The following is a 25845-nucleotide window of genomic DNA, read 5'->3' as shown; positions in this document are numbered from 1 at the left end:
ACAGGCCTGACGTTACAGAAATAGGTAAGGGGCTTCCTGCTGGGGTGCTTAGGTAGTTTATAGTTTTATTTTTTGCTATACTGTTGCAGTATTTTTAAAGTTACCGTTCTGGAATTCGTCTGGAGCAAGCTACTCCTAAACTGCCACCCAGTCATGGTATTATTATCTCTGTCGGTTTTTTTAAGCGTTAACAATGAAGTTTAAACATTTTAGTTACATTTACTTAAGAGTAGACAACCATAACCTAGTCTTTTTTCTCTCTCGTCATTACATATAACATTTGCACCTCATTAGAGAGCCTTGCAGAGAATAGGGGTAGATTTACTAAAGTTTCTAAAAATGAAAAGTGGTGGCGATGCCCATAGCAACCAGAATCTGATTAGTTCCTATTGGCAACACCATCATTTGTCTGTTTTCGTAACTCTACCCCCAGGCCAGGAAGCATCAGTGTTAGCCTGGGGAGGGTCTAATTCTGAGAATTTCTCCCAGGAAGAGGGTAAAATATTAGTAGAGTCAGACATTGATGGTAAGGGGGGGGGGAGGATATTCAGATATTAACCTCAAGATCAGAGGAGGACAGGGCTCTATTTTCAACCTACAGATGTGTCCACATACATTCATCCTCTGTGCGCTACAAGTCCCGTTATACAACGCATGAGTGCTGTGAGACTCAGTAGTGCCGAGCCTCTTTTTGTGCGACTGTTTACCTTCAAATGCATCTTATTCGCACAGTGGTGACAGACTGGGCCCCCAACAGAGCTAGATAGATGGCTCGAAGTTCAGGCACTTTGACTCCAGGGTCTTTGCCCATCCCTACTGATCAAAGGCGTAACACCACGGCATCCCAACAGCGTAGACTCGCGTCCGTGGTCACTACGACCCAAGCTGGGGTGACCAAGGTTCATTCCCAGAGCAGATGATCGGACACGTGCTGCAGGACAGAACCAGAAGCTGAGATGAGAGGTCCTCCGTTCACCCCGACCAATGATGGAGAATTTCCCACTGGAATTCCAGCAAGTGGAACCGGGCGTACTGAATGGTCTCGAAGGTGGAGACCACCGTGTCCAACAGTTTCATGTACAGCAATAGTGATGGACGGGGCACTGAGAGCACCCTCATGAACAAAACCTGGAGGCTCTGGGCTTTGGACTGCGGAAGGAACACCCGCTGCAGAGAGGTGTCGAAGACCACCCCCAGGATCAGCAGGCGCTGACAAGGCATCAGATGAGAGTTCTCGAAGTTCAAGATCCAGCCGTGATCCTTAAGAACCTGCAACATGCAGTCCAGGTACCCCTGCAGCCAGGAAACCGAAACGGCCTTCACAAGGAGATCGTCTAAATAGGGAATTACGCAATCCCTTCCTTGTGCAGTAGACTCGCCATGACCTCCATGATCTTTGTGAAAACTTTTGGTGCCGTGGCCAAACCGAATAGAAGGGCCTGGAACTGACAGCGACAGAGAGTAATGACCTGTCGAAATGGGAAAGTGAAGGTACGCATCCCTTACGTCGAGTGAGGCCAAAAATTTGTTGGCCTCCATGCTGTGGATCACCGATCGGAGATTCCATGTTAAAATTATCCACCTAGCCTGGTGTTCAAGGCCCAAAGATTCAAAATTGGGTGGAAGGAGCCGTTCGGCTTTCGAACAAGGAAGAGGTTGAAGTTGAAACCCTGTTTCCGTGCTAGCCCCGGAACGATTACCCCTTTGGAAAGCAGAGCAGTGATAGCTCTCTGTATCATGGGGAAGAGCTGTTACGAAAATGCATCGCGTACGGCGGTCCCCTAAAGTCGATCACATAACCACGGGAAATGAAGCCCCGCACCCAGGCGTCGGCAGTCGACCCCACCCACCAGTCCCTGAACTGGAGCTGCCCACCCCCAACAGGAACGGGTGGGGAAAGATCACATCAGGCGCCAGGTTTCTCAGTTGCCTTGGCTTCTGTTGGCCCCGGAAAACTGGCCCATTGGCGCAGAACTCCGTCCGGTGAAAAAACGTCTTCTGGCGGACTGTCCTCGGGAAAGCGTCTCCTGAAAGGAAGAGCAAAATGTCCAAAACCGTGGCACCCGTTGCTTAGGGACCACCATGGGAAGAAAGATGCACTTCCTGTCTGTGGCCTGGGCAATGATAATATGAGATATGGTAAGAACTTACCCTTGTTATCTCTATTTCTACGAAGTCCATAGGGTTCCACAGGATACCTTGGGGTATAGGTGTGACGTCAGTCGCAGGGCACCAAAGAGTTAAGCTTTCAGCCTCCCAGGATGCACTAGGTCCCCCTCCTATACCCCGCCCCCGGGCCAAGGCACCTCAGTTAGTTACCAAGCCATAGGCCGGAGGAGGAGAAGGAAGAGAGAGAACAAAGATCTGGACACATACAAGAATCACATTCTCACCAGAGGGAGACGGAAAACCGGTGACCAGAGCAAAGCCCATCTGCAGCACAGGTGCGACAGGGCGGGAGTCCTGTGGAACCCTATGGACTTCGTAGAAATAGAGATAACAAGGGTAAGTTCTTACCATATCTCATATTTTCTACTTCAGGGTCCATAGGGTATCCACAGGATACCTTGGGGATGTCCCAAAGCAGTATCCTTTAAGGGTGGGGACGCTCCTGTGCAGAAAGGAGAATCCGCCGCCCGAAGGAAGCATCCTGAGAGGCGAAGGTGTCAAACCTGTAATACCTCACGAAGGTATGGACAGAAGACCACGTAGCAGCCTTGCAGATCTGAACTGCCGAGGCACCACGTCGAGCTGCCCATGAAGGACCCACAGACCTAGTGGAATGAGCCTTCAGAGAAGGAGGGACCGGTAGGCCTTCATGAAGATAAGCTTCAGAAATAGCCATACGGATCCAGGCTGCCAAAGTTTGCTTTGAAGCAGGCCAACCCTTTTTACAGAAGCCATAGAGGACAACAAAGCGTCCGACTTCCTAAACAAAGAAGTGCGGTCAACATAAGTCCTTAAGGCCCGCACAACATCCAAAGAGGCCTCACCCACGGAAAGACCCGGTGAGTTAAAGGCCGGAACAACTATTTCCTCGTTAACATGAAACTGGGAAACAACTTTGGGAAGAAACTCGGGCCGAGTGCGGAGCACTGCCCTGTTCCCATGAAAAACCAAGAAAGGGGGTCTACAAGAAAGAGCCCCTAACTCAGAAACACGTCTGGCTGAAGCAACGGCCAGAAGGAAAACAGTCTTAGCTGTTAGCCATTTAATATCCACTGCGCCCAGTGGTTCAAACGGCGGTCCTTGGAGAGCCCTCAGGACCACAGCCAAATCCCAAGGCGCCACAGGTGGAACAAAGGGCGGCTGAATACGGAGAACACCTTGCATAAAGGTGCGCACATCCGGGATTGTAGCAATCCTACGGTGAAACCAGACAGATAGGGCCGAAACCTGTACCTTCAAAGAAGCAAGGCGAAGCCCATGATCTAGTCCCGCTTGCAGGAAGGCGAGAATCCGAGACAGACGAAACTCCCGCGGTGCATAACCTCTCGGTCGACACCACTGGAAGAACGTATGCCACACGCGATGGTATATCCTCGCGGAAGACGGTTTCCGAGCTCGTAACATGGTACGCACCACAGAGCTGGAAAACCCCCAGGACCTCAGCATGGCCGTCTCAACAGCCACGCCGCCAAAGACAGCCGAGTCAGGTCCGGGTGACCCTGAGACAGAAGGTCCGGTCGTAGCGGCAACCGCAGAGGACTGTCCACGGACAGACCCTGAAGGTCTGAGAACCAGTGCCGTCTGGGCCACGCGGGAGCTATCAACAGGAGCGTCCCTCCTTACTGTTTGAATTTCCGGATTACCCGTGGAAGAAGGGAGACCGGAGGGAACAGGTATGCGAACCTGAACGTCCACCGGACGGACAGAGCATTCACCAGAGACGCCCCTTCGTCTCTTGTGCGAGACCCGTACACCGGCAACTTGTTGTTGTGCCGGGACGCCATGAGGTCGATTTCTGGAAGACCCCACCTGTCCACCAGTAGTTGAAAAACGTCCGGGTGCAGGGACCATTCCCCTGGATGAACGTCCTGGCGACTTAGAAAGTCCGCCTCCCAATTTAGCACTCCCGGGATGAAGACCGCTGATATGGCCGGAAGATTGCGCTCCGCCCAAACCAGGATCCGAGAGACCTCTACGAGAGCCGCCCGACTGCGAGTTCCTCCTTGCCTGTTTATGTAGGCCACGGTGGTAGCATTGTCCGACTGGACCTGCACCGGGTGACCCTGGAGAAACCGCTGTGCCTGCAGGAGAGCATTGAAGACCGCACGGAGTTCCAAGATATTTATTGGAAGCTCCGCTTCTGTCGGTGTCCACCTGCCCTGGAACAAGTGTGGACCCGAAACTGCTCCACAGCCCCGAAGACTGGCGTCCGTTGTCAACAGGACCCAATTTGGAACCCAGAACGGACGTCCCTTGTTGAGGTGGGTCGTCTTTAACCACCACGCAAGGGACAGGCGAACCTCCGGGGTGAGCACAATCGTCTGGAACTTCAGAGACTGAGGCAGCCCGTTCCACTTGGACAGGATCAGGTGCTGCATAGGTCTGGAGTGAAACTGGGCGTATTCCACCATGTCGAACACCGACACCATGGAGCCCAGTAACCTCATCGCCGAGTGTAAGGACACCCGGCGGCTGTGCAGACAACTGCGCACCCTTGACTGTAAAGCAGAGATCTTGTCCTCCGTCACGAAGATCCTTTGCTGTCCCGAGTCCAATAAGGCTCCAAGATGCAGAATCCTCCGAGACGGGATTAGAGTGGACTTCTGCCAGTTGATTAGCCAGCCGTGCCGTTGCAGCAGTGCAATGGTCAGGTCCAAGTGGTGTAACAGGAGCTCTGGAGATCCTGCCACCAATAACAGGTCGTCCAAGTACGGCAACATGCGGACTCCTTGCAGCCGCAGAGAAGCCGCCATGACCGCCATAGCGTCCTGTATGTCCAATGACACCATGTAGTCCCCAGGTTCCAGCGCCAGAATGATGGACCGTAGGGTCTCCATCCGAAACTTCGGGACCCGCAAAGACTTGTTGAGTGCTTTGAGGTTGAGAATCGGACAATATGACCCATTGGGTTTCTGTACCAAAAATAGATTTGAATAGAAACCCTGGCCCCTCTGGGAGAATGGAACAGGCACTATAACTCCAGCCTGGAGCATAGTGTGCAATACCTTCCGCAGCTCCGTAGCCTTGTTCCGGTCTGACGGTAGACCCGTGGTGAAGAATCGAGCCGGGGGTCTGTGCCGGAAGGAGAGGGCGTACCCGTGAGAGACCACCTCCAGAACCCAAGTGTCTGTCGTAGTGAACGACCAACACCGGGAGAACTGCAGCAGGCGGCCTCCCACCCTGGGATCCCCCAAGGGGAGACCCGGACCGTCAGGCCGCAGGCTTGTCATCTGGCTTGGGGGCCGGACGTCTGGTACTCCATGCCTGTTTCCGGGGCTTGACCGATTTCTTAGGGCCAGCCTGTCGAGGAAACGACTGTGGTTTGGGCCTGCCCTGGGCCCTAGATGACCGAAAGGACGATGGTCCAGAACCAGAAGGAGCAGCGGCCGACGGGAGACAAGCAGATTTGGCTGCCGCCAGCGTGGCCACAATCTTATCCAGATCCGGACCGAAGAGAACTTCTCCGGTAAACGGCAACGCTTCCAGACCTTTCTTGGATCTGCGTCCGCCTTCCAGGATCGCAGCCACAAGGTGCGACGAGCAGCTACCGCTGCTGAAGAAATTCTAGACACCAGAGTACTAATGTCTAGAGCCGCCTCGTTGATGTAGGTGGCCGAATCACGGAGATTGCCAATCAACTCCGCCTGTTCGGCCGGACAGTCGGATTCAAAAGAAGCCTCTAATGAATCCGCCCAGCGCTCCATCGCTCTGGCAACCCAGCAAATGGCCATAGCCGGCCGTGCTGCCCCCCCTGCAAGGGAATAAGCGGACTTCAGGCAGATTTCTACCTTGCGGTCCGTAGCATCCTTAAGGGAGGACATGGATGGCATCGGCAATGTGGCACTACGGACAAGACGGGTCACGTGAGAATCCACCTGTGGAGGGGATTCACACTTCGCAAAATAATTATCCGCGAACGGATAAGCCACCGCCAGGCGTCTCTGCGGCTGGTATGTTTTGCCAGGTTGTTTCCACGCCTCCTCTAAATGGTCCACCAACTGACCTGAAAGAGGAAAGACTGTGGCATCGCCCTTCACATCTTTGAAAAAGGCATACTTAGATTTAGCCGCTGGGGGAACTTCGTCCTCAATCACCAAGGCTGTGCGGACCGCCCGAATAAGTCCAGGAATATATACTTTGGACTTAGCATCAGCGTCCTTAGTATGGAAAGGTTCCTGATCGTAAGGATCCAGAATCTCCCCATCATCAGACGTCCCTTCGTCATCCTCATAAGGAGCGGACAGAGACGCCACCGGCCTTTTATGAGGCCGCATCACAGACTCCCCTTGCAACACATCCGACAAGTGCTGTACAGAACTCGTCAGGGAGTTAACCCACGCTGGCTCCTGAGAACCCGGGAGCGGGGAAATAGGGAGACTGTGGGGTACCACCAATTGTCGTGGGAACCCCTGCATGGGTGACGACACCACAGACTGCTGGGACAAACCCATCGGAGTAAACGCGGGCTGCGGAGCTAACTGGCCCACTAAAGCTGTTAACGCCTGAGCGAAACAAGCCCAGGGCGGCTCCTGTACCGGTGCTGTAACCGTAATAGGCCGCGCCATGGACAAACACTGCCGGCAAAGGCCCTCCGCGCTACCCTCCCCCTCCGCTAACGGTACTTTGCACGTGGTACACTGTAGCCGGAGGGGAAAATCACTTTCAGACATTATGGCACCACGTATGTGACCTCTCTCACCAATTAAGTATTAAATAGGCGAGAGACCACCCTGCAGCACCGCACCGCAAGGGCTTTAGCAGAAAGAACAGGGACAGTAATAAAGCTGACAGTTTAGAGAAGAAAAGTTACAGGCAGCGCTAGCACAGTCACATACAATGCAGAGAAATAACAATTCCTGCACTAACAGCGCTGATCACTCAACTACACAGACACAGGGCCTGGTAGGACACAGCGCTGCATACACAGACCTGAGCCACAGCGGAGGAGAGGTATGCGGGGGGACCCAGACCACGATGCTTCCTTCCAGACTTCCAGCAGCGTTCACCATGCGTTGCAGAGAAGATGGCCGCCGAGGAGCAGAGAGAAGCTGGCCTGGGGGAGGAGCGCTGACACAGGACCAGTCAGCACAGTGCAGAGAGGGCTGTGTGCAGCGGGGGAGGCGCCGGCTGTGAGACAGGGAAGGCGCGCTCCCCTGGCATGCATTTAACCCCTGGGACGCCGCAGCGCTACCGCTCTGCTGCGGTCCGCTGTCCCAGGGGGTAGTGGAAGCGCAGGTTGGTCGCCTGGCTCCACGCTGCAGCCAGTCCCCAGGGAGCCCCCTGCCTGGGGACTTAGGACCATGTGATCAGCGGGGACCCACCGCGGGACCCCGCTGCTTACCTCTGTCCCCCTTGAATCCGGCCATGGTCCGGAGCATCTGGGGTCACCGCTAGCTGTGACCCCAGACGCCCACCAGCATCCCCGGATCAGTACCGGCGTTCTGGTACCGGCGGGGTGTAGGGAAGACAGCATGGACGTCAGGACTGACTGTCCATGCTGTTCATCCAGATGTGCAGCCACAGCTGCATGAAGAAAAAGCTTCAGGGGCTCTTCTAGCCCCCACTCCAACAGGTGCACCCGACTCCGGCCGGGCACCAAACTAAACTGAGGTGCCTTGGCCCGGGGGCGGGGTATAGGAGGGGGACCTAGTGCATCCTGGGAGGCTGAAAGCTTAACTCTTTGGTGCCCTGCGACTGACGTCACACCTATACCCCAAGGTATCCTGTGGATACCCTATGGACCCTGAAGTAGAAAGTAGCCAACTCAGGGCCAAAAGAGAACGCCTCTGCTGAAGGGAAGCGCTTCCAAAGAACATTTAAATTTATTATCCGCATCCCATTCGTGGAGCCAAAGGGCCCTCCTAGCCGCTATGGCCGTAGCAGAGACCTGGGAAGCAACATGAGCCCTGTCCTGGACTGCCTCACAAACATTGGGCCTGATTCACTACGAATCGCAATATAGCATAAGCATGGTTTCACTACAAATTTATGCTAATTCATAGCGATTGCAATGCTACAGCAGCATTACATAAGGACACCCACTTCACCTACACGCATATCCATAATTTATTTATTAACAGTTTCTTATATAGCGCAGCATATTCCGTTGCGCTTTACAATTGGAAACATTGATAGAACAAAACAGGATAATAACAGACAGACAGAGGTAAGAGGGTCCGGCTTGCAAGCTTACAATCTATAGATGTTTAGCAAGACTGCAATAACATCGGTACAATCGAGTATCATCGAGGCCTCACGCACAGTTAAGGCAGGTCAGACCTTACTCAGGAATTGCTTATTTCAGCGCACGCTATGAGGCTTCAGGCTGTGTATGGTACCGCAGTGGCTAATTTATGCACGTCCCTGCAACGCCGTTGAAAAACACTGGCACACCTGCGTTTGGCCGACCACCCCTCCATCACCACCCACAAACGGCACTTCTGGTCAATCACTCTGCAATGGGTTTGCATAGTCACTGCGATCACAGTCCCGATCGCAATGACTGGTTCACGCAAGCGCAGTGTGATACATACTCATGCGCAGAACGCAACAATCTGAGCTGTTCTGCCAATTCTAGCAAAGACTCCATGGACGAGTCCCCCTGGAACCCCGCAACGAGTTTATCGGCCCAAGTCTACATCGCTCGGGCCACTCAGGCCGAGGCTAGCAACGGGCAGATAGGCACCCCAGAACCCAGAAAGATGGACTTAAGGCAACCCTCAAGTTTCTTATCCACTGGATCTTTAAAGTCCACAGAGCCCTGAACTGGAAGAGCAGTGTTCCTGGCCAAACGCGCCACTGGGGCATCAACCTTGGGAGATTGTTCTCACTTTGACACATGATCCGTCGGAAAGGGATACAGGGTGTCAAATCTGTGAGAGACCAAAAACTTTTTATCCTGAATTTTCCAGGCTTCCCCAATCAGATCAGAAAGATCCGTGGACGAAGAAGAGATAACAACCCTCTTGCACCGAATTTTGAAAGGCCCAGCCAACTCCGGAGCATCCAAATCTAAACAGTCAAGGGACTGCCGAACCACAGAAATTAGGTCCTCACCCCGCTGACCCGCTGAGGAACCCAGGTCCTCACCTTCCGGCAGGATTACCTCATCCAGAAGCTCCCACTCTTCTTCCTCCGAATCAGACACCTCCAAGGGGACCCTGGAGGAAGGAAGACGCTTGTGAGTCTCAAGCAGCCGAGGATCCTCAAAAAACCTTTCCAGGTAAGACAACACCTTCTCAAACCCCAACGCCATGCGCTCAATGGTCTGAAGCCAAAGTGGCCCAGACCACCGGCTGAGATCTCGCCCCTCCAGGAGGAAGGGAAAACTAGGCCTGGAGCTGACGCAGCTGCCTGGTCCACTCGCTGAAGTGTTACTAGCTGCATCAAATCAGACACTGACGGTGCCAACATCTGAGCCCACGCCGGCTCCACCATGGCGGACACCAACGCGTCACCCGGGACCCGCCTGACAGGTCGCGCCTGAGTCCACCTGTCCACACAGCAATTTCACGTGACACTGGGCACAAGTAAAAACAAAGCCATACTGCCACCCTTAGCCCTAATGGCTTTTGCCTTGTTAATCACAAACCCACTAGACCCCTGCTAAAAGCAGGCTATGGGAAAACTCAAGGAACAATGTCACTGGGCACTGCCTGTGTGAACAATTACAATAGTAGCACTTAGCCTTCCTGAAGAGGCCCTCAGGAGCAGCAGAGAAGAGGAGCTGAAGCTGTTCCTATGTTAGCCCGTAGCAGAGTCAGCAGCAACAGTCCACACAGGGATGACATCAGTGGGGGTGATGTGCAATTGTAAATCCAGACCGCACCACAGCAGGAGGGAAACAACCAGCCTCTCACAAGCCACGCCCCCTTTGGACCTGCAACAGTGCCCTGTACAAAACCAGTGAAGTTTTCCCCCCCTGCGCTGGGGAAACCACTGGTATAGCCCGCTGCCCAGGGCTGCCTGTGTGCGCTCTCCCCACAGGGAAGCCAACCCTGAGACCCGCAGACAATGTGGGTGGTCATACTGGACAGCAGTACACTCCTGCATCCTCTAAAAGGGTGAGCGTGCACTCCAGTCCCCGAGTCCAGGTGGTCTTAGCGAGACCTGAGTGCCAACGAGGAGCGACGCTGTTCAGCTCCACACCGCTGCCGAACAGCGAGCTGCCCCGTCGGCTCCCACAGCCGCTGCACTCCCTGCTCTCCACTGCTGTTAGAAGTGCACAGCTAAGCTTAGGAAAAATAAATAAAAAGTTTACAATGTAAAAAAAAGCCTACCTAAATAACAGGGCTGCCACCGCAGCCCCCAGAAACATGCCCAACTCCGGAAAAACATTTTCTTGGTTATTTTTACAATGTCCATATTAAATGTATCAATAAAAAAAGCAAGCCCTGCTGTCTATGGTGAAGGGTCATGTAGTGACAGTTAATTTACAGCAATTTAACATTAAAATGCATTAACATAACATTTTAATTTTTCTGAGAAATCTAAAATACTTCATACAGGTAGTCAATGATGTTATGTCCAAGACTACCAGATGTTCCCAAAGGCGGTCCTCAAGGCTCCCCAACAGTTCAGGTTTTGGAGATATCCATGAATGAGCACAGATGGTTAGATAAAATTGACTGAGGTACTAATTAGGTCACTAGCTCAACCATGGATATCTCTAATGGGCATATGTATCAAAGCTTGATGTGAGATAAAATTGTGAAATATATATCACCAACCAATCAGCTCCAAAATATCATTTCATAAACACAGTCTGCAAAACGCAAGTTAGAAGCGGATTGGTTGGTGATATATATCTCACACCAAGCTTTGATACATATGCAGGGCTGGCCGGCCCATTACGCCAGGTACACAGCTGCGTACGGCGGCCTAGCTGTAAGGGCGCCATCTCCCGCCGCTGTCCCCCACAGAAGCCGGCATTACAATAAGTCACAATGACTTATTATTCTGCATGCCGCCACGCTGCCCGCTGCCAGTACTGCAGCCACGGCCTGAACACTGTTTGCAGGCACGGATGGAGGGGGAGGAGGGACCGCTCTCTTTGCTCCTCAGCTCTTCTCCCCCCCAGAGTGACATAGCCATCTTACTGGAATCCATGTCTGCCGGGAGGGGGAGGAGGGGCTGTGCGCTCCCTTCTTCTCTCCTCATCTCCTCCCATGTTCCCCTGCTTCGTCCCCTCTCTGATGGCTGTGCTTGGGCGCTGGCGTTACGTCCAATGAGGAGCCAGGGGCATCTAGATGCTGCTGAGGTGGCTGCCATCCACGTGTTACACTGCAGTTGGGCCCAGGTAAGATAATTGAAATACTGTATTGCTGTCACCCTCTCCCTGTTACCCACTGCAGTCACGCTCACCCTGTCACCCAGAGCTGTCACCCTTGCCCTGTCATCACCCATCTCTCTGTCACCCAGTGCTATCAATCTCTCCATCACCCACTGCTGACACCCTCTCCCTGTCATCAACCTTTCCGTCACCCTCGCCCCGCCACCCAGAGCAGTTACCCTCTCCCTGTCGTCACCCTCTCCATCACCCGCTGCTGTCACCCAGTGCCGTCACCCTCTCATCGCCCTTTCCGTCACCCTCTCCGTCATCACCCATCTCTCCGTCACCCACTGCTGTCACCCTCTCCGTCACCAACTGCTGTCACCCTCTCCGTGTCACCCAGAGCTGTCACCCTCGCACTGTCACCCATCTCTCAGTCACCCACTGCTGTCACCCTGTACCTGTCACCCAGTGATGTAAATCTCTCCATCACCCACTGCTGACACCCTCTCCCTGTCATCAACCTTTCCCTGTCACCCTCTGTCGCCCTCGCCCCATCACCCAGAGCAGTTACCCTCTCCCTGTCGTCACCCTCTCCTGTCACCCAGTGCCGTCACCCTCTCCCTCTCATCACCCTTTCCGTCACCCTCTCCCTGTCATCACCCATCTCTCCGTCACCCACTGATGTCACCCTCTCCGTGTCACCCAGAGCTGTCACCCTCGCACTGTCACCCATCTCTCAGTCACCCACTGCTGTCACCCTGTACCTGTCACCCAGTGATGTAAATCTCTCCATCACCCACTGCTGACACCCTCTCCCTGTCATCAACCTTTCCCTGTCACCCTCTGTCGCCCTCGCCCCATCACCCAGAGCAGTTACCCTCTCCCTGTCGTCACCCTCTCCATCACCCGCTGCTGTCACCCAGTGCCGTCACCCTCTCCCTCTCATCACCCTTTCCGTCACCCTCTCCCTGTCATCACCCATCTCTCCGTCATCCACTGCTGTCACCCTTTCCGTTAACCAACTGCTGTCACCCTCTCCGTGTCACCCTCGCACTGTCACCCATCTCTCAGTCACCCACTGCTGTCACCCTGTACCTGTCACCCAGTGATGTAAATCTCTCCATCACCCACTGCTGACACTCTCTCCCTGTCGTAAACGTTTCCCTGTCACCCTCACCCCGTCACCCACTGCTGTCGCCCTCGCCCCGTCACCCAGTGCAGTCACCCTCTCCCTGTCGTCACCCATCTCTCCGTCACCCACTGCTGTCACCCTCTCTCCCTGTCACCACCCTCTCCCTGTCACCACCCTCTCCCTGTCACCACCCTCTCCCTGTCACCCACTGCTGTCACCCATCTCTCCATCACCCAGTGCTATTACCCTCTCCCTGTCATCACCCATCTCCGTCACCGAGTGCTGTCACCCTCTCCCTGTCACCCACTGCTGTCACCCTTTCCCCGTCACCCACTGCTGTCGCTCTCGCCCCGTCACCCAGTGCAGTCACCCTCTCCCTGTCGTCACCCATCTCCCTGGCACCCTCTTCCGATCACTCAGTGCTGTCACACTCTCTCTGAGTATGGATCTTTGGGTATAGCACCCAGGGTGGTCCCAATGTAGGGATAACACTTCATACATTTTCAGGTGGGGGCCTATGTGTGTGTATTATTATTTTTATGTGGGGGCCTATGTGTGTTTTCTTTTTCTGCAAAGATCTGTGCGTTTTATTTTCACATGGAGGCTAATGTGTTTTTTTTTTTTCATGTGGGGGCTTGTGTGTGTATAATTATTTTCATGCGGGTGGCTATGTGTGTGTATAATTATTTTCATGCGGGTGGCTATGTGTGTGTATAATTATTTTCATGCGGGTGGCTATGTGTGTGTATAATTATTTTCATGCGGGTGGCTATGTGTGTGTATAATTATTTTCATGCGGGTGGCTATGTGTGTGCATAATTATTTTCATGCGGGTGGCTATGTGTGTGTATAATTATTTTCATGTGGGTGGCTATGTGTGGGTATAATTATTTTCATGTGGGTGGCTATGTGTGGGTATAATTATTTTCATGTGGGGCCTACGTGTGTTTTTTTTTCTGCAAAGCGCTATGCGTTTCATTTTCCCATGGAGGCTAATGCGTTTTTATTTTTTTCATGCAGAGGCTATGGGCAAAATTTACTAAACTTTGGGTTCTAAACCCCGGCGGCTTGGTGACAGTTTGACGGCGGGTTCTAAATGACAGCCCTGTTCTATTCTAAAATTTGTTTTGACAGTGGTTTTGCACTTAGTAAATCTGTGGATAGCAAAACCGCTGCCAAACCGCCAACAAACTGACGGGGTTTAAAACCCGCCGCATAGTAAATTTTGCCCTATGTGTTTTATTGTTGTGGGGGCCTTTGTGTTTGATTTTTTTCATTTTGTGGCCTACTGTATATGTATGTGTGTGTGTTTTATTTATCATGTGGGGTCCTCCGCAGTGTCTCTTTTTTCCCCTTTTGGGGCTGTTGTTATTATTACTAAGGATTCTGTATGGTCTGATGCAGGGAAAAGTTCATGTGGGGTGACAACATGAGTTACTGCACTCGTTTACACCAGGCTTGCCGACTATCTGGCTGCCTCTCCCGGGAGAAGCAGCCAGCTCGGCACATCTGGAGGGCGTGTCACAGTTTGGAGGGTGGGCCGGGGGCGTGACCTCATGATTGCATCATCGTGACCCCGCCCCTGGCAACAGAATGCCTGTAATCTTGGCATTGTGTTGCTGGGGCCACAATGACGCGTTTTGGTACAAATCACATCATCAGCCCCCGCCCCAGCTGCTGGTATATTTTTTTTCTAGTACATCTGGTGGGCGGAATGGAGGGAGGATTACCGGGACAAGTGCCTACTTTTCCGGGAGGTCGGAAGCAGCACCCGATTTTCTGGAGGCTGCCAGCCAAACCGGGAAAGTAGGCATGTATGGGTTACACCAACCCTAGTGACGTCACTGAGTATAGTATTGAATTATAACCATATGTAGGTCTTTTGCTCTACAGATCAACTTTTGTAATTGTTACATCATTACATGTACTCCTGATATTTCACACACTGATATATGAGGGTTTATTTCACCAAGGGGTGCCAAAATCTATATTTGCTTACCGGCCCTGTACATATGCCCCTAAAACCTGAACTGTTGTGGAGCCTTGAGGACAGTGTTTAGGAACCTCTGAGATAGAATAACTCTCTTGATCTCCAGTTATTGTGTAACAATTGTTTTAGAATTTTGCATTCTAGACCAGATCAACTTTATGTCCCATGCAAAGAAGCAGCATAACATCTGTAACTGTGTAATTATTGAAATCAGTTTTCAAGCTACATTTAGGAAGTTTAATTTTTTAATCTCTCCCTATTTTCTGTTTAATAAATATTTTAGGCTACAAACAGACCAATAATATAATACATTACCTTTATCAATATCACATTATTTATGGTCTCAAGTTTTCTGATGTTTCATAAAATTATGTTTTACCTTCTTATTATCCACTGGACATTATGGGGCAAATGTAATAGGGTGAGAGATTACAAAATGTTACAGTTTAGCAGTAACTCTCACACTTTTTAAACTCAGCCAATGTAATAGTCTGAGAACAGGCAAACTCGCATGTTGTTCACACGCAAAAAACACTCACAATTTAAACTCTCATTCATTTTCCCATTTTGAAGTTAAAACTCGACCAATGTGAGAGATTACTGCTAAACTCTCACATTTTCTAATCTCTCACCCCATTACATTTGGCCCCTTGTGTCTACAATGATATAATAACATTACCTTTGCCTTCTTCTTGATGCATTTTAGCAGAGGCTGAACAGAATGAGCTCCTGGCTGGGACAGAGCTCCAAATGAATATTTCTTTAAAGGAGGGCGGTGAAATTGCCTGAGCTTCATTGGACCCATGTGTGTCGGAAAGAAAGGCTGCCTGAGCTCCACTGCCGGGATAGAGTGCTGCCAGATGGAAGAAAAAATATTATGTATACAGGAGATATTAACAGTCACTTAAAGGATTTTATGTCCAGCTACTTCCAGAAAGGCTATCATGTTTAATTAAATAAGGGAGATAAAAAGTGAGCATCTACAGGTGCCCATCCACTAGACGATTGAGTTGAGCGATTGAACGATAACGATTGTTCAATCGTTTGCAAAAATGTCTAAAACAACCAGCGATGCGCGTGCACGCTGGTCATTTAGACATCTATCGTCGTGCAAACATGCTGGACAACCTGATAACGTCAGGTTCAGCATGTTTCCAGATGATGGATTAGCCTGCACTGAACGACTGCTCGTTCAGTGCAGGCTCATCACGGACTGACAAACGACTGCACGATTACAATGTCGTAATCGTGCAGTTGTTTTCATGTCTGCTAGTGGATGGGTACCTTTAGAATATATGGTCTCATTTATTTACCTGGATGATGTTTCCACCAAATGTTCCTCGTAAGCCTTGCTGTTTGGGATAGTAAAATTCATCATTGGACAAATTCCATGGATCCTTCACCTCCGGCTGGGACATGTTCTGTAAAATAAATTAAAATCTACTTAAACAAAACTACCAACAACATCATCTCTTTAGATGTTTTAGCCTTTAACAATGTATTGGTGATTGTGCAACATTGTCAATGGCACTAAGTAATATTGGAATTTTTATAATTACATTAAATCCTTTTCACATGTTAAATTTAAGGGCACTGCTCAGTTAGAGTCACTTTAAATTTAGAGCAAAGTCTAAACTCCTCTACTTCTATACTTCCGCAGCCTGCTGGCATACTTCAGTTAATTTCTATGCTAGTCCCAAAGGAGAGAACAAGGAGTAACCAAAAAGAGGGGAAGAAGGATTTCCAACAGTAGGAATGACTATGCAACTTTAAGAAGGAGAACACGAGCATAAAGGATGGGGAGTCCTGCGGTCCCACCACTGGAGAAAAGGAATTTACTTAAATTATAAGAATCCAATTTTCCTTTTCATACATGGGAACACTGGAAAAGTTCCAAATCTTTAAACAAGAGAGGGTGCACTGCACCTTACTTCCAAAGCTGGCATCTTTGTATGCAAAAATGGGATTTTTGTACTAACTGTTAAATTCTTTACTCTGATTCCATCTGGAAGACACTCGACCATGGGTTGACCATAGGAGCTGGCACTTGTTAAACTAGTATATCTTTAAGACAGTAGCTTCTCCCCTATGCAACCCCTGGTCGCCAGTACAACTTCAAAATTAGCCCTGAACCTAGGGTAGACAACAAAGTGTATCTTACAAACCAGCAACAACAAAGGAAGAGCCAAACTGAGTGTAAGGGTGGGAAAGCAGTGTCCCCCAGACACCTGACCATTGAATGTTCAAAAGCCACCCCTAGGGGAGGGTACACTCAGACAACTTGAAAGCAAAAACTTTCATTTGAAACTGGCAGCCCTGGATGCGCACGATATAACTATTCCACAGAAACCCCATGCAACGCAGCCCAGGAAGCACTCACCACCCTGGTAGACTGTGCTGACACCCGCTCTGGTGCTGGCCGCCCCACCCTGGAATAAGCCTGGAGGCAAGCAGAACGGTTCAACCTAGTAATAGTCTGCTTTCCAGCCAACCAACCACCCTTAGTCACATCATAGCGCAAAGGAGAGAATCTGTCCGCCTAAGTGAGGAGGTCCTGTCCAAATACAGACGAAGGGCCTGGACCACATCCAAAAGTTAATAAAAAATAAAAAAAAGACTTAACACTTAATTTACTCCTATATAAGTTAACCCTTATGGGGGAGGTTGTTACTTTATTTAATGATGTTCTCATCTATAGCTGCTATCTAGAAAAGGTGTATGTTTAACCTTACGTAAAAAACAGAAGTATAAAAAGGTATAGAAAAGACTATTTAATATAACTTGTTTTATTTTTACAAGACACAAAAACAAAAAAAGATAAATATTGATACACTGGCTGGTATAACCGCTAGATGCAACACAAATAATATTAAAAAATCAATACAAAACTATTCTCTGCTTGTTCATCAATCCAAAGTGCATAGATATGCTTGATATATTATTCCCATGTATCACTTTGTGACTCCTCAGTTTTCAAGGATTAAGTTAGTCCAGAACTTAGGGCCTGATTCAGAGCCGCTTGCTCTGAATCAGAGCCGGGCTTTTTTTCTTTTTGGAGCGGCCTCTTGGCCGCTCGCATAGCTGTGGGTGACCACCCACAGCTATTGCGAGCGGCCAGGATGATGGTTGCGATGGTCAAGACCATCGCGACCATCAGGCTTGCGACGAGACCCTTGTAGTAGGGTCTCACCCATCGCAAGCCCCAGAGAGCTTTCAGCTCTAACAGAGCCGGAAGCTCTCCACTGACATCACAAGTGATGTCAGTGGGGCCGCCCCCAAACAGCAGGCGTTCTCATGGGGACGCCTCCATTTGGGCAGCCACCCCCCCCGGCCCGCCCACCAAACGGGGCGAGCTGTCACTCAACATAGACAGCTCGCCCCCTTTGGTGCGAGACCCGGAGCGACGGAGTGCCCGTCGCTAGCCGGGTCATGCGCATGCGCACAATGGACCCGGCTCCGTCGTGCGTATGCGCTGGGGACCACCATCGACCCGGTTGCAAGCGCTCAGCGATTGCGACCGGGTCTGAATCAGGCCCTTAGTTTTCAATATCGTATAACACATGTAATTGCAATTGCCTTCAGCTGTAATCGGGAAAATGCCAGACAGTCTTTTCAAAGAGCAGAAAGGAGGCAGTTTAGTTTGCAGAGAGGACAGTATGCAAGCCTTTATTTTGTTATTGCAGAAAGGTGTTAGACTTTGCAAGCAAGTTGTAGTGTTAAGGTGCGTACACATGATTTTTTGAACAATTTAACTATAACGACGTTATCGTTAAATCGTTTGTAAAATCGTTCATCTTTTTAAGCTGAACGATAATCGTTCATGCTCGTTCACGTTTGTAGTTTATCATCCAATTCTGACTGTCCAACAAACGATTTTCGTTCAGAAAATCGTTCATGTTGTGCAGAATGAACGATAAACGATGAACGATTTCCATTCACTGTATGCATGATTAAAAAATCGTTCATTATTTTAGTAACCAACGATTTTTAGTGAACAATTTTAGTTCACTTTTTCAAGGGAAAAAATGAACGAAAATCGTTAATTAAAATCGTTGGTTACTAACATCGTTGTGTGTGTATGCAGCTTTAGTAATGTTCCAATAAGCATGCATATTAGGCGATGGCATTTTCAGATCTAAAAATCATCTTAATAAATTCTATGAACAGATGAAAATAGTCCTCTGACTCCTAACAAGTCCCATACTCATGGCTTTCCCAGGAGACAGAAAGTGGTATGTACCAGCTGGTATCTGTACTCAGTCCCTTTACGCGTTTCTCTGCCTCTAGGAACACTCAGCGGCTTCTTCAGAATTGTCGCGGGAGAGCCGGCATAGTTCCTAAATAGGGAACTATGAAGAAGGGAGGCAATAGCCCTAAGGAAGACCAGCTTCCCAGCAACTAACTGAAGATCCATTGACCGTAATGACTCCAATGGAGCTGAGAGCCAAAGAGACTAGAGTAAGCTTCCACGGCTCCACCTGCAGACAAAATGGCGGCTAAATACGCAGCACACCTTGTAAAATCCATTCGGACCCTCATAAGAAAAACCAACACCGCTGGGAAGAAAATGACAGGGCCAAAGCCTGTATAGTCACCAAACAAATTCGTGAACCTGCCTCCAAACCCTCCAGAAGGAAGGCCAAAAAAAGAGAGGCGCAAAAACTTGTAACGGTTACATAAGAAGAGGTACAGTTTCCAAACGTGGAGGTGAGCACGAAATAGAAACAAAGTATGGATTCGCAGCCTGGTGCGAACCACGAGAGAGAAAAGCCTGCATCTTTCTCACTCTCAGTTACAGAAGTCCGGTCGTGAAAACCAACCAAGTAAAGTGCCTTGTAAAAACGGGCCTAGTTGCAGCCGGTCTAGATTATGTGGCAGATGCTACCCCAGAACCTAGAGAATGTCCATGACCAGGGTAGCCAGCCACTGGGAAAGCCTCAATGCCACCCAAGACCTAAGGGAACAGTGGGGACAGCGGAAACACAAGCTCTGGATGAAAAATTCCACAGAACAGTCAAAGCAGCAACTTGGGGAAGCCAGCATATACCTGGATCCCATACCAAACTGTGAAGCCTTGCAAACGTGCTGAGAGGCCATGATAGCACCCCTGCAGAAAGCCTCACACCCGAATGGTAGGAAGACCACTGGAAGGACAGACCCATGCCCTGCGAGAAACGTGCTCTGCAGAGGAGGCCCCTTCCAATGTCCCACTACCGGTATGACCACCACTGAAAGAGTACATATGCCACCATCGGGTCGTTAGCCGACCAACTGCAACCAGCCGGCTAGTGAGGAAGGACAGGGCCCCCAATAGAGCCAGAACGATGGCTTGGAGCACAATTCCATCAAACAGCGGAGCCGTTGTGGACGGTGACTCAAAGCCCCGGAGCTCAAACGCAATTTCACGGCACCTCAGCCCAGAAGACTCGCGGCTCTGGTCACAATGAGCCAATCCAGAAGAAGAACAGAAAACCTTCAGCAACAGAGAGTGACGGATGCTGTCGGACACAACGGGAACGAGAGGGATGCCGAGCAACCCCGTTAAGTTCGGCGAATTACCCACTAAGACTCCAGTGAGTAGAACCTGGTCCACTGAATGGTTCCTAAGTGAAGACCAACGGCAGTGTCCCACAGGTTGGAAGAAAGAGAAAAAGTACAATTTTGTAAATGTTTGTGTGCTGAAAACCAGGTGGCAATCCGGCAGAGCTACTTGGAAGAGTCCCCAAGAGGCAGTCACTATTCTGGTAGATGTGAGACTCACAAAGTAATGAATCTTGAAATGGACTGCCAGTCAACCTTTGTTGTGCGCATCATAGAGACTCAAACAGTTAAATGTCCAACTACTTCCCTGGTCCTATAAATATAGATACCTAAAGAGCTTACAAAGACCAGAGAGTGGAGTGTTTTCACTTCTTCCAGGAGACCTAAACACAATGTACTTATGTGGAACTGGGAGACCACTAATGGAACAGTTAGTCCAATGAACAGCCCTGTCTTCATGAAAAATTAGGTATGGAGAAATACAAGACAGAGAACCCAGCCAAAAAAAGAACTGCCCCATATGTGGAGAGGTAAGAACTCCATCGCATTCAAAAGGTTGAAAAGGAGAATGATGTAAGGCCGTGAAAACTAGGTTGAGAGTCCAAGGTTGGGGAGGATGAAGGGAGGATGAGTGGAGGATGCATATTTAACCCTCTCCGTAAGGGAAATTGCATTTTTTTTTTTTAAGAAACTTACTCTCTAACCAATAGGGTTGAACCTAAAGAGAGCAAAGTCTCAAGCTACGAGACCCTACTGAAGGAACAGCATTATATGTGCCAACTGAAAGAAAAAGGTAGGAATCCCCTTCACACCAGAACATATCAGTCTTCCACATGCAGTAATAATTGTTAGCTGATACTGGCTTTCTTAACTAAAATATTCCTCTCATCCAGGTATCACAGGTGGAATCAAATGGGCTTTAACAAAGATAAGACAATCCAAACTGGGTCTACCTAATTTACAAAACCTCTGCCAGTTGTTTTAACCACCACTCAACTACCTTATTGATACAGGCAATAGTGAAGATTGTACTTAGAGATCTCTTAGCTGCAATGCAAACAGACCTATAAGTATTCTCAACCTTCCTATCCATGCGATTAATCAGACACACAAAATTCAGAATCAGAACGATGAAGATCTTAGACAAGCACGTTATAGGACCAAGACTCCATTATACCTTAGAATGAGTGATGGGATAAAAAGCTTGCAGCCTACACGAGACTCAGATTAGGCTTGGTCCACACCTTGCTTAATAGGTCTTCCAACATAGGATATGGGAAGGAAACTATCTGTTTCTTCTTTCTTGCAAACAGTGAACAGCTTCTAGCTATCATTTATCAAGTACATTCTATAAGATTACAGGTACAATATGTTCTCCAATTGTCCTTTCCAAGGAACACAAAAACTTAAGAATGCGCGCACTGACTTCACCAAGCATTGTGCTCAAGCCAACTTGTATGGCGAATACAACAGTGGTCTGTGTTAGCCACTGGCTGAGTGCCCCAGATAGTGGAAAAGGCTCACACAAAAGGGGCAGAAGAGAAGTGGTCACGTTTAAGTGCTGTAAGCCGCCTAAGCACACTAACAGACTAGGGAAAAATCTTCCCCGGCTGGTTCTGTCAGTCCATGGGAACCCTCCAGCAGGTGACCGTGACTGCTGTCAATATGCTTCATACACTGTGCAGAAGTGTCAGTTCCTGACTTGTCACTAGGCAATATGACACCTACAGATGTGCCCTATCCAGTCTAAACCCTGGACATACTCCTATTATCAGTCATGGACAAGCTACAATGTGCAACTACAAAACAGATACATATTTCAGAGCAACATGACAGATAAAAATCCCAGTCACAACACCCATGCTCACACATTACCCAGTAGAAGGGTAAAAGTTGAGGTGAAGGAGAGCTGCTGACTGCTAGCTGGTTGCAGAAAAGGAAGCATAATAAGGAGGAGGGGCTGCATAGTGACATCACCTTCTCCCCCAAGACTAAGCAACAAAAGGATGGCCCCTACAGAGGAGCCACTTACCTTACAGCTACACCGTCAGTGTCTTAATATGCCAGTTCCTGCCACTTTACCTTTTTAACTTGTAATTAGTTATAAGCAAGTCATTTGAAAATTATACCTCGAACTGACAATTATCGTACTGCATATAGAAAATAAATTGACAAAACAGTTCAGTACTTCTGACAAAGTATACAAAAACAACCAAGCGTGACCTATAAATCTGATATGTGTGTCTCCGTAATTTCACTAGTGCACAGTCCATTAACAGACTTTAGTCTCATCAGTATGGTCCAGTCTATAATTGCCTCCAGCTTGTAAACAAGTGTACACTGAACACACTGGCGTGCTAGATGGTGTATGACTACATTCCCATCACTGTCAGGCAGCCTGCCTAATGACTCAATATGGATTCTGTTCTACAGATTCTTCTACATAAAGCTGATATCGATCCTGGATTTCCTAAGCTGTATATTGCATGCCAGTAAAAGATTCGGATACGCATTATTTATCTTCCTAATGTACCAGAGATTTGCTCTTTGCGTAGATAATAGCGGTTACCAAAGCTTTTAGCATCAATGCTATATGTCACAGATTTATAAACAAAAATATGCCACTGCTAAGATGCAGGTGTGACCCTAGCCTACAGCATAACTTGTATCTCACCTGCTGAGGCTCCTCCTTGATGACCCCGGTTTTTCCTAATAAGATTCTACTTTTCTTTAAAGACGACTCCTTTTTGCTTTCTTTAGAGGGAGAATTGGATGTAGTTTCTTCCTTTTCATCTGGGATTTCTGTTGGTAAATATAATATGGAATGAAATATAATCACACATTCAGAGATCACAAACTACTTTCTCCTTTCAAGATATCCACTTGAAAAATAAAGCGGATTGTTTTTCTTTCTTGAAGCTATACTCTATTCATCTGGGAGATGCCTGAACACACAGAAATAAATATAAAGCATATTACATGTTACCAACCTAGTATAATGTTTTCATCATTGGGGTCCAACATCAACACAGGTGGATCAAGTATCCTGTCCATAGCTTGATCATCCCAGATGATATTATCTTCCCATCGTCCATATACTAGTTCTTCATTGTCAATCGGAAAAATGGAAAACCATGGACGGTCGTCCTCTACAGATGCTGGAAAATGAAGGGAAAGGATAAAGTGGCAGCAGCGCCTTCAATATTCATTACACTAAATAAAAATGATTGGATCTTAAAACACTGACGCAGGAAGTTACAGATGTCTGGATTTAAATGTCAAAGGTCTTTCTAACTTTGCTTAGGGTGTTTCCTCTGTTTCATAGAAAAATGGATCAAATTTTCCCCCATTTGCCATAATTGTTATGCTCAAGCTGTGACCGGTATTTACCTTGCTGTTCCGGAGGGTGTTTTTCTTTCCCTTTGGAAGAGATCAGTGAACCTGGCATGCTTGGCTTTTGCACAAGAGGTGTTGGTAGATTTAACAGTGATCCACTTCGATTTAGTCCTGCATGAAAGTCTCTTTGATCAGTGAATATTCATAAAATATGTGACCCCCTTCTTATAATAGAATTGCTGCTTTAACTATTGACGTACCTTGCTGAGCATTGTAGGCGGTGGCATTTCTGGTCATACTGGAGGGAAGCCATCCAGCTAAACTAGCTCTTTGTGTCTTGGTTACTTTGTGCTTCACATCCTCCCCATTCCAGATCACATCATCCTCCCACTGTAGTTGTGTCACCATCAGGAAGTGTTCATCTTGAAACATACTCTCAGTGGATTCTTCTGTGGCCTCAGTTTTCTAATTAAATGTCAGAAACTGCATTCATTATAAAGAGATTTTGCACTTTTTGTCAAAGCTCTTTCTCTGAAGCTATAGGGGGCACCAGAAAATAAGTAATGTTTACCCAGGGAACTGGAAGAAACATACAAAACATAACTCCCCCTCCTCAACTACTCACTAAAAGGATAAAAAGGTTTTTTGAAATAAAACAAGCAAACAAAAAAAAAAAAAGACATGTACAGGTTGAGTATCCCATATCCAAATATTCCGAAATATGGAATATTCCAAAATACGGAATATTTTTAGCATGACTGAGATAGTGAAAACTTTGATTTTTGAAGGCTCAATGCACACAAACTTTGTTTAAGGCACAAAATTATTAAAAATAAAGTATAAATTGACCTATAGGCTGTGTGTATAAGGTGTATATGACACAAATAAATTTCATGTATGTACACAAACTTTGTTTGAGCTACAAAATTATTGAAAATATTGTATAAAATTACCTTCAGACTGTGTGTATAAGGTGTATATAAATCATAAATGCATTCTGTGTTTAGATTTGGGCCCTATACCTAAAACATTTTAATATGTTATGCAATTATTCCAAAATACGGAATATTCCGATAACCAAAATACCCCTGGTCCCAAGCATTTTGGATATGGGAGACTCAACCTGTATTCCAATTTAGGTTGATATTAAATGGATTTAACAGTACTTTCCAAATTTAGCAGACACTAGCCCTAAAATGTTCCAAAAGTACCCAAAACAGTAGGGGAGGAATGCCTAGGAATGAACAGTCACCACGAGCACCTTCTGCATAGTTAGTATAGTTTGTAAACTTTGGAAAAGATTTGTGGGAGTAATGACCGATCTAAAAACAAGAGATATGGTAAGAACTTACCTTTGTTATCTCTGTTTCTACGAAGTCCATAGGGTCCACAGGGTTGACCTTGGGGTATAGCTGGATCTGGATCCACGGGCACCACACAGTTAAAGCTTTCACTGCTCCCAGGATGCACTTGGGTCCGTCCTCCTCTATACCCCGCCCCCGAGCCACAGGCACCTCAGTTGGTAAGCAGCCAAGGCCGGAGGAGGAGACTAAACTGAGAGAAGGAAGACTGGAACACACAAGAAATGGGAGACGGAAAACCGGTGACCAGCCACACAGCCCATTTGAAGCCAGGTGAGTCAGGGCGGGCACCCTGTGGACCCTATGGACTTCGTAGAAACAGAGATAACAAAGGTAAGTTCTTACCATATCTCTTGTTTTCTACTTCAGGGTCCATAGGGGGTCCACAGGGTTGACCTTGGGGAAGTCCCAAAGCAGTTCAACTAAGGGCGGGGATGCTCCTGAGCAGAAAGGAGAATCCTGCGCCCGAAGGTTGCATTCTGAGAGGCAAAGGTGTCAAACGCATAAAACCTCAAAAATGTCTGAATTGTAGACCAAGTGGCTGCCTTGCACAGATGAACAGCGGAGGCACCACGTCTACCAGCCCAAGAAGGACCCACAGACCGAGTGGAATGAGCCTTAACAGAGGCTGGAACAGGCAAACGTTCCTGTATATATGCCTCCCTAATAACAGAACAAAGCCAACGGGCTAACGTTTGTTTGTTGGCAGACCAACCCCTCTTATGAAAACCAAAGAGGACAAACAAGGAATCGGACTTTGTTACAGAAGCAGTCCGATCAACAAACTCTGAGAGCACGGACAACGTCCAACGAAGCCTCACCAGCTGTAAGATCAGGAGATTGAAAAGCTGGAACCACAAGTTCCTGATTGATGTGGAATTTAGAGACAACTTTAGGCAAAAACTCAGGACGAGTGCGAAGCACTGAACTGTTCTGGTGAAAAATTAGGAAGGGGGGGACTACAGGAAAGTGCCCCAACTCGGATATCCTCCTGGCCGAAGCAATTGCAAGGAGAAACACAGTCTTATGTGTTAACCACTTG

General features: G+C 48.4%; 1 protein-coding gene across 2 annotated transcripts in view; it reads right to left on the bottom strand.

The window, feature by feature from the left end:
• Nucleotides 1-25845, bottom strand: part of TAF1 (TATA-box binding protein associated factor 1) — a 124373-nt gene that overhangs the window by 52684 nt on the left and 45844 nt on the right. For both annotated transcript variants that reach the window (XM_088445545.1, XM_088445546.1), the window contains exons 8-13: nt 23703-23907; nt 23497-23613; nt 23097-23264; nt 22781-22908; nt 15879-15986; nt 15245-15418 (exon numbers count right to left, since the gene is read on the bottom strand). In XM_088445545.1, coding sequence (XP_088301671.1) covers nt 15245-15418; nt 15879-15986; nt 22781-22908; nt 23097-23264; nt 23497-23613; nt 23703-23907 — 900 coding nt within the window. The remainder of the gene's footprint in view (nt 1-15244; nt 15419-15878; nt 15987-22780; nt 22909-23096; nt 23265-23496; nt 23614-23702; nt 23908-25845) is intronic.

Source organism: Taudactylus pleione, unplaced genomic scaffold (genome assembly GCF_031769625.1).
Source record: "Taudactylus pleione unplaced genomic scaffold, aTauple2 ptg000381l, whole genome shotgun sequence".
Classification (NCBI taxonomy): domain Eukaryota; kingdom Metazoa; phylum Chordata; class Amphibia; order Anura; family Myobatrachidae; genus Taudactylus; species Taudactylus pleione.
The sequence above is the reverse complement of the archived record's forward strand: the minus strand, read 5'-3'. Positions and strand labels throughout refer to the sequence as shown.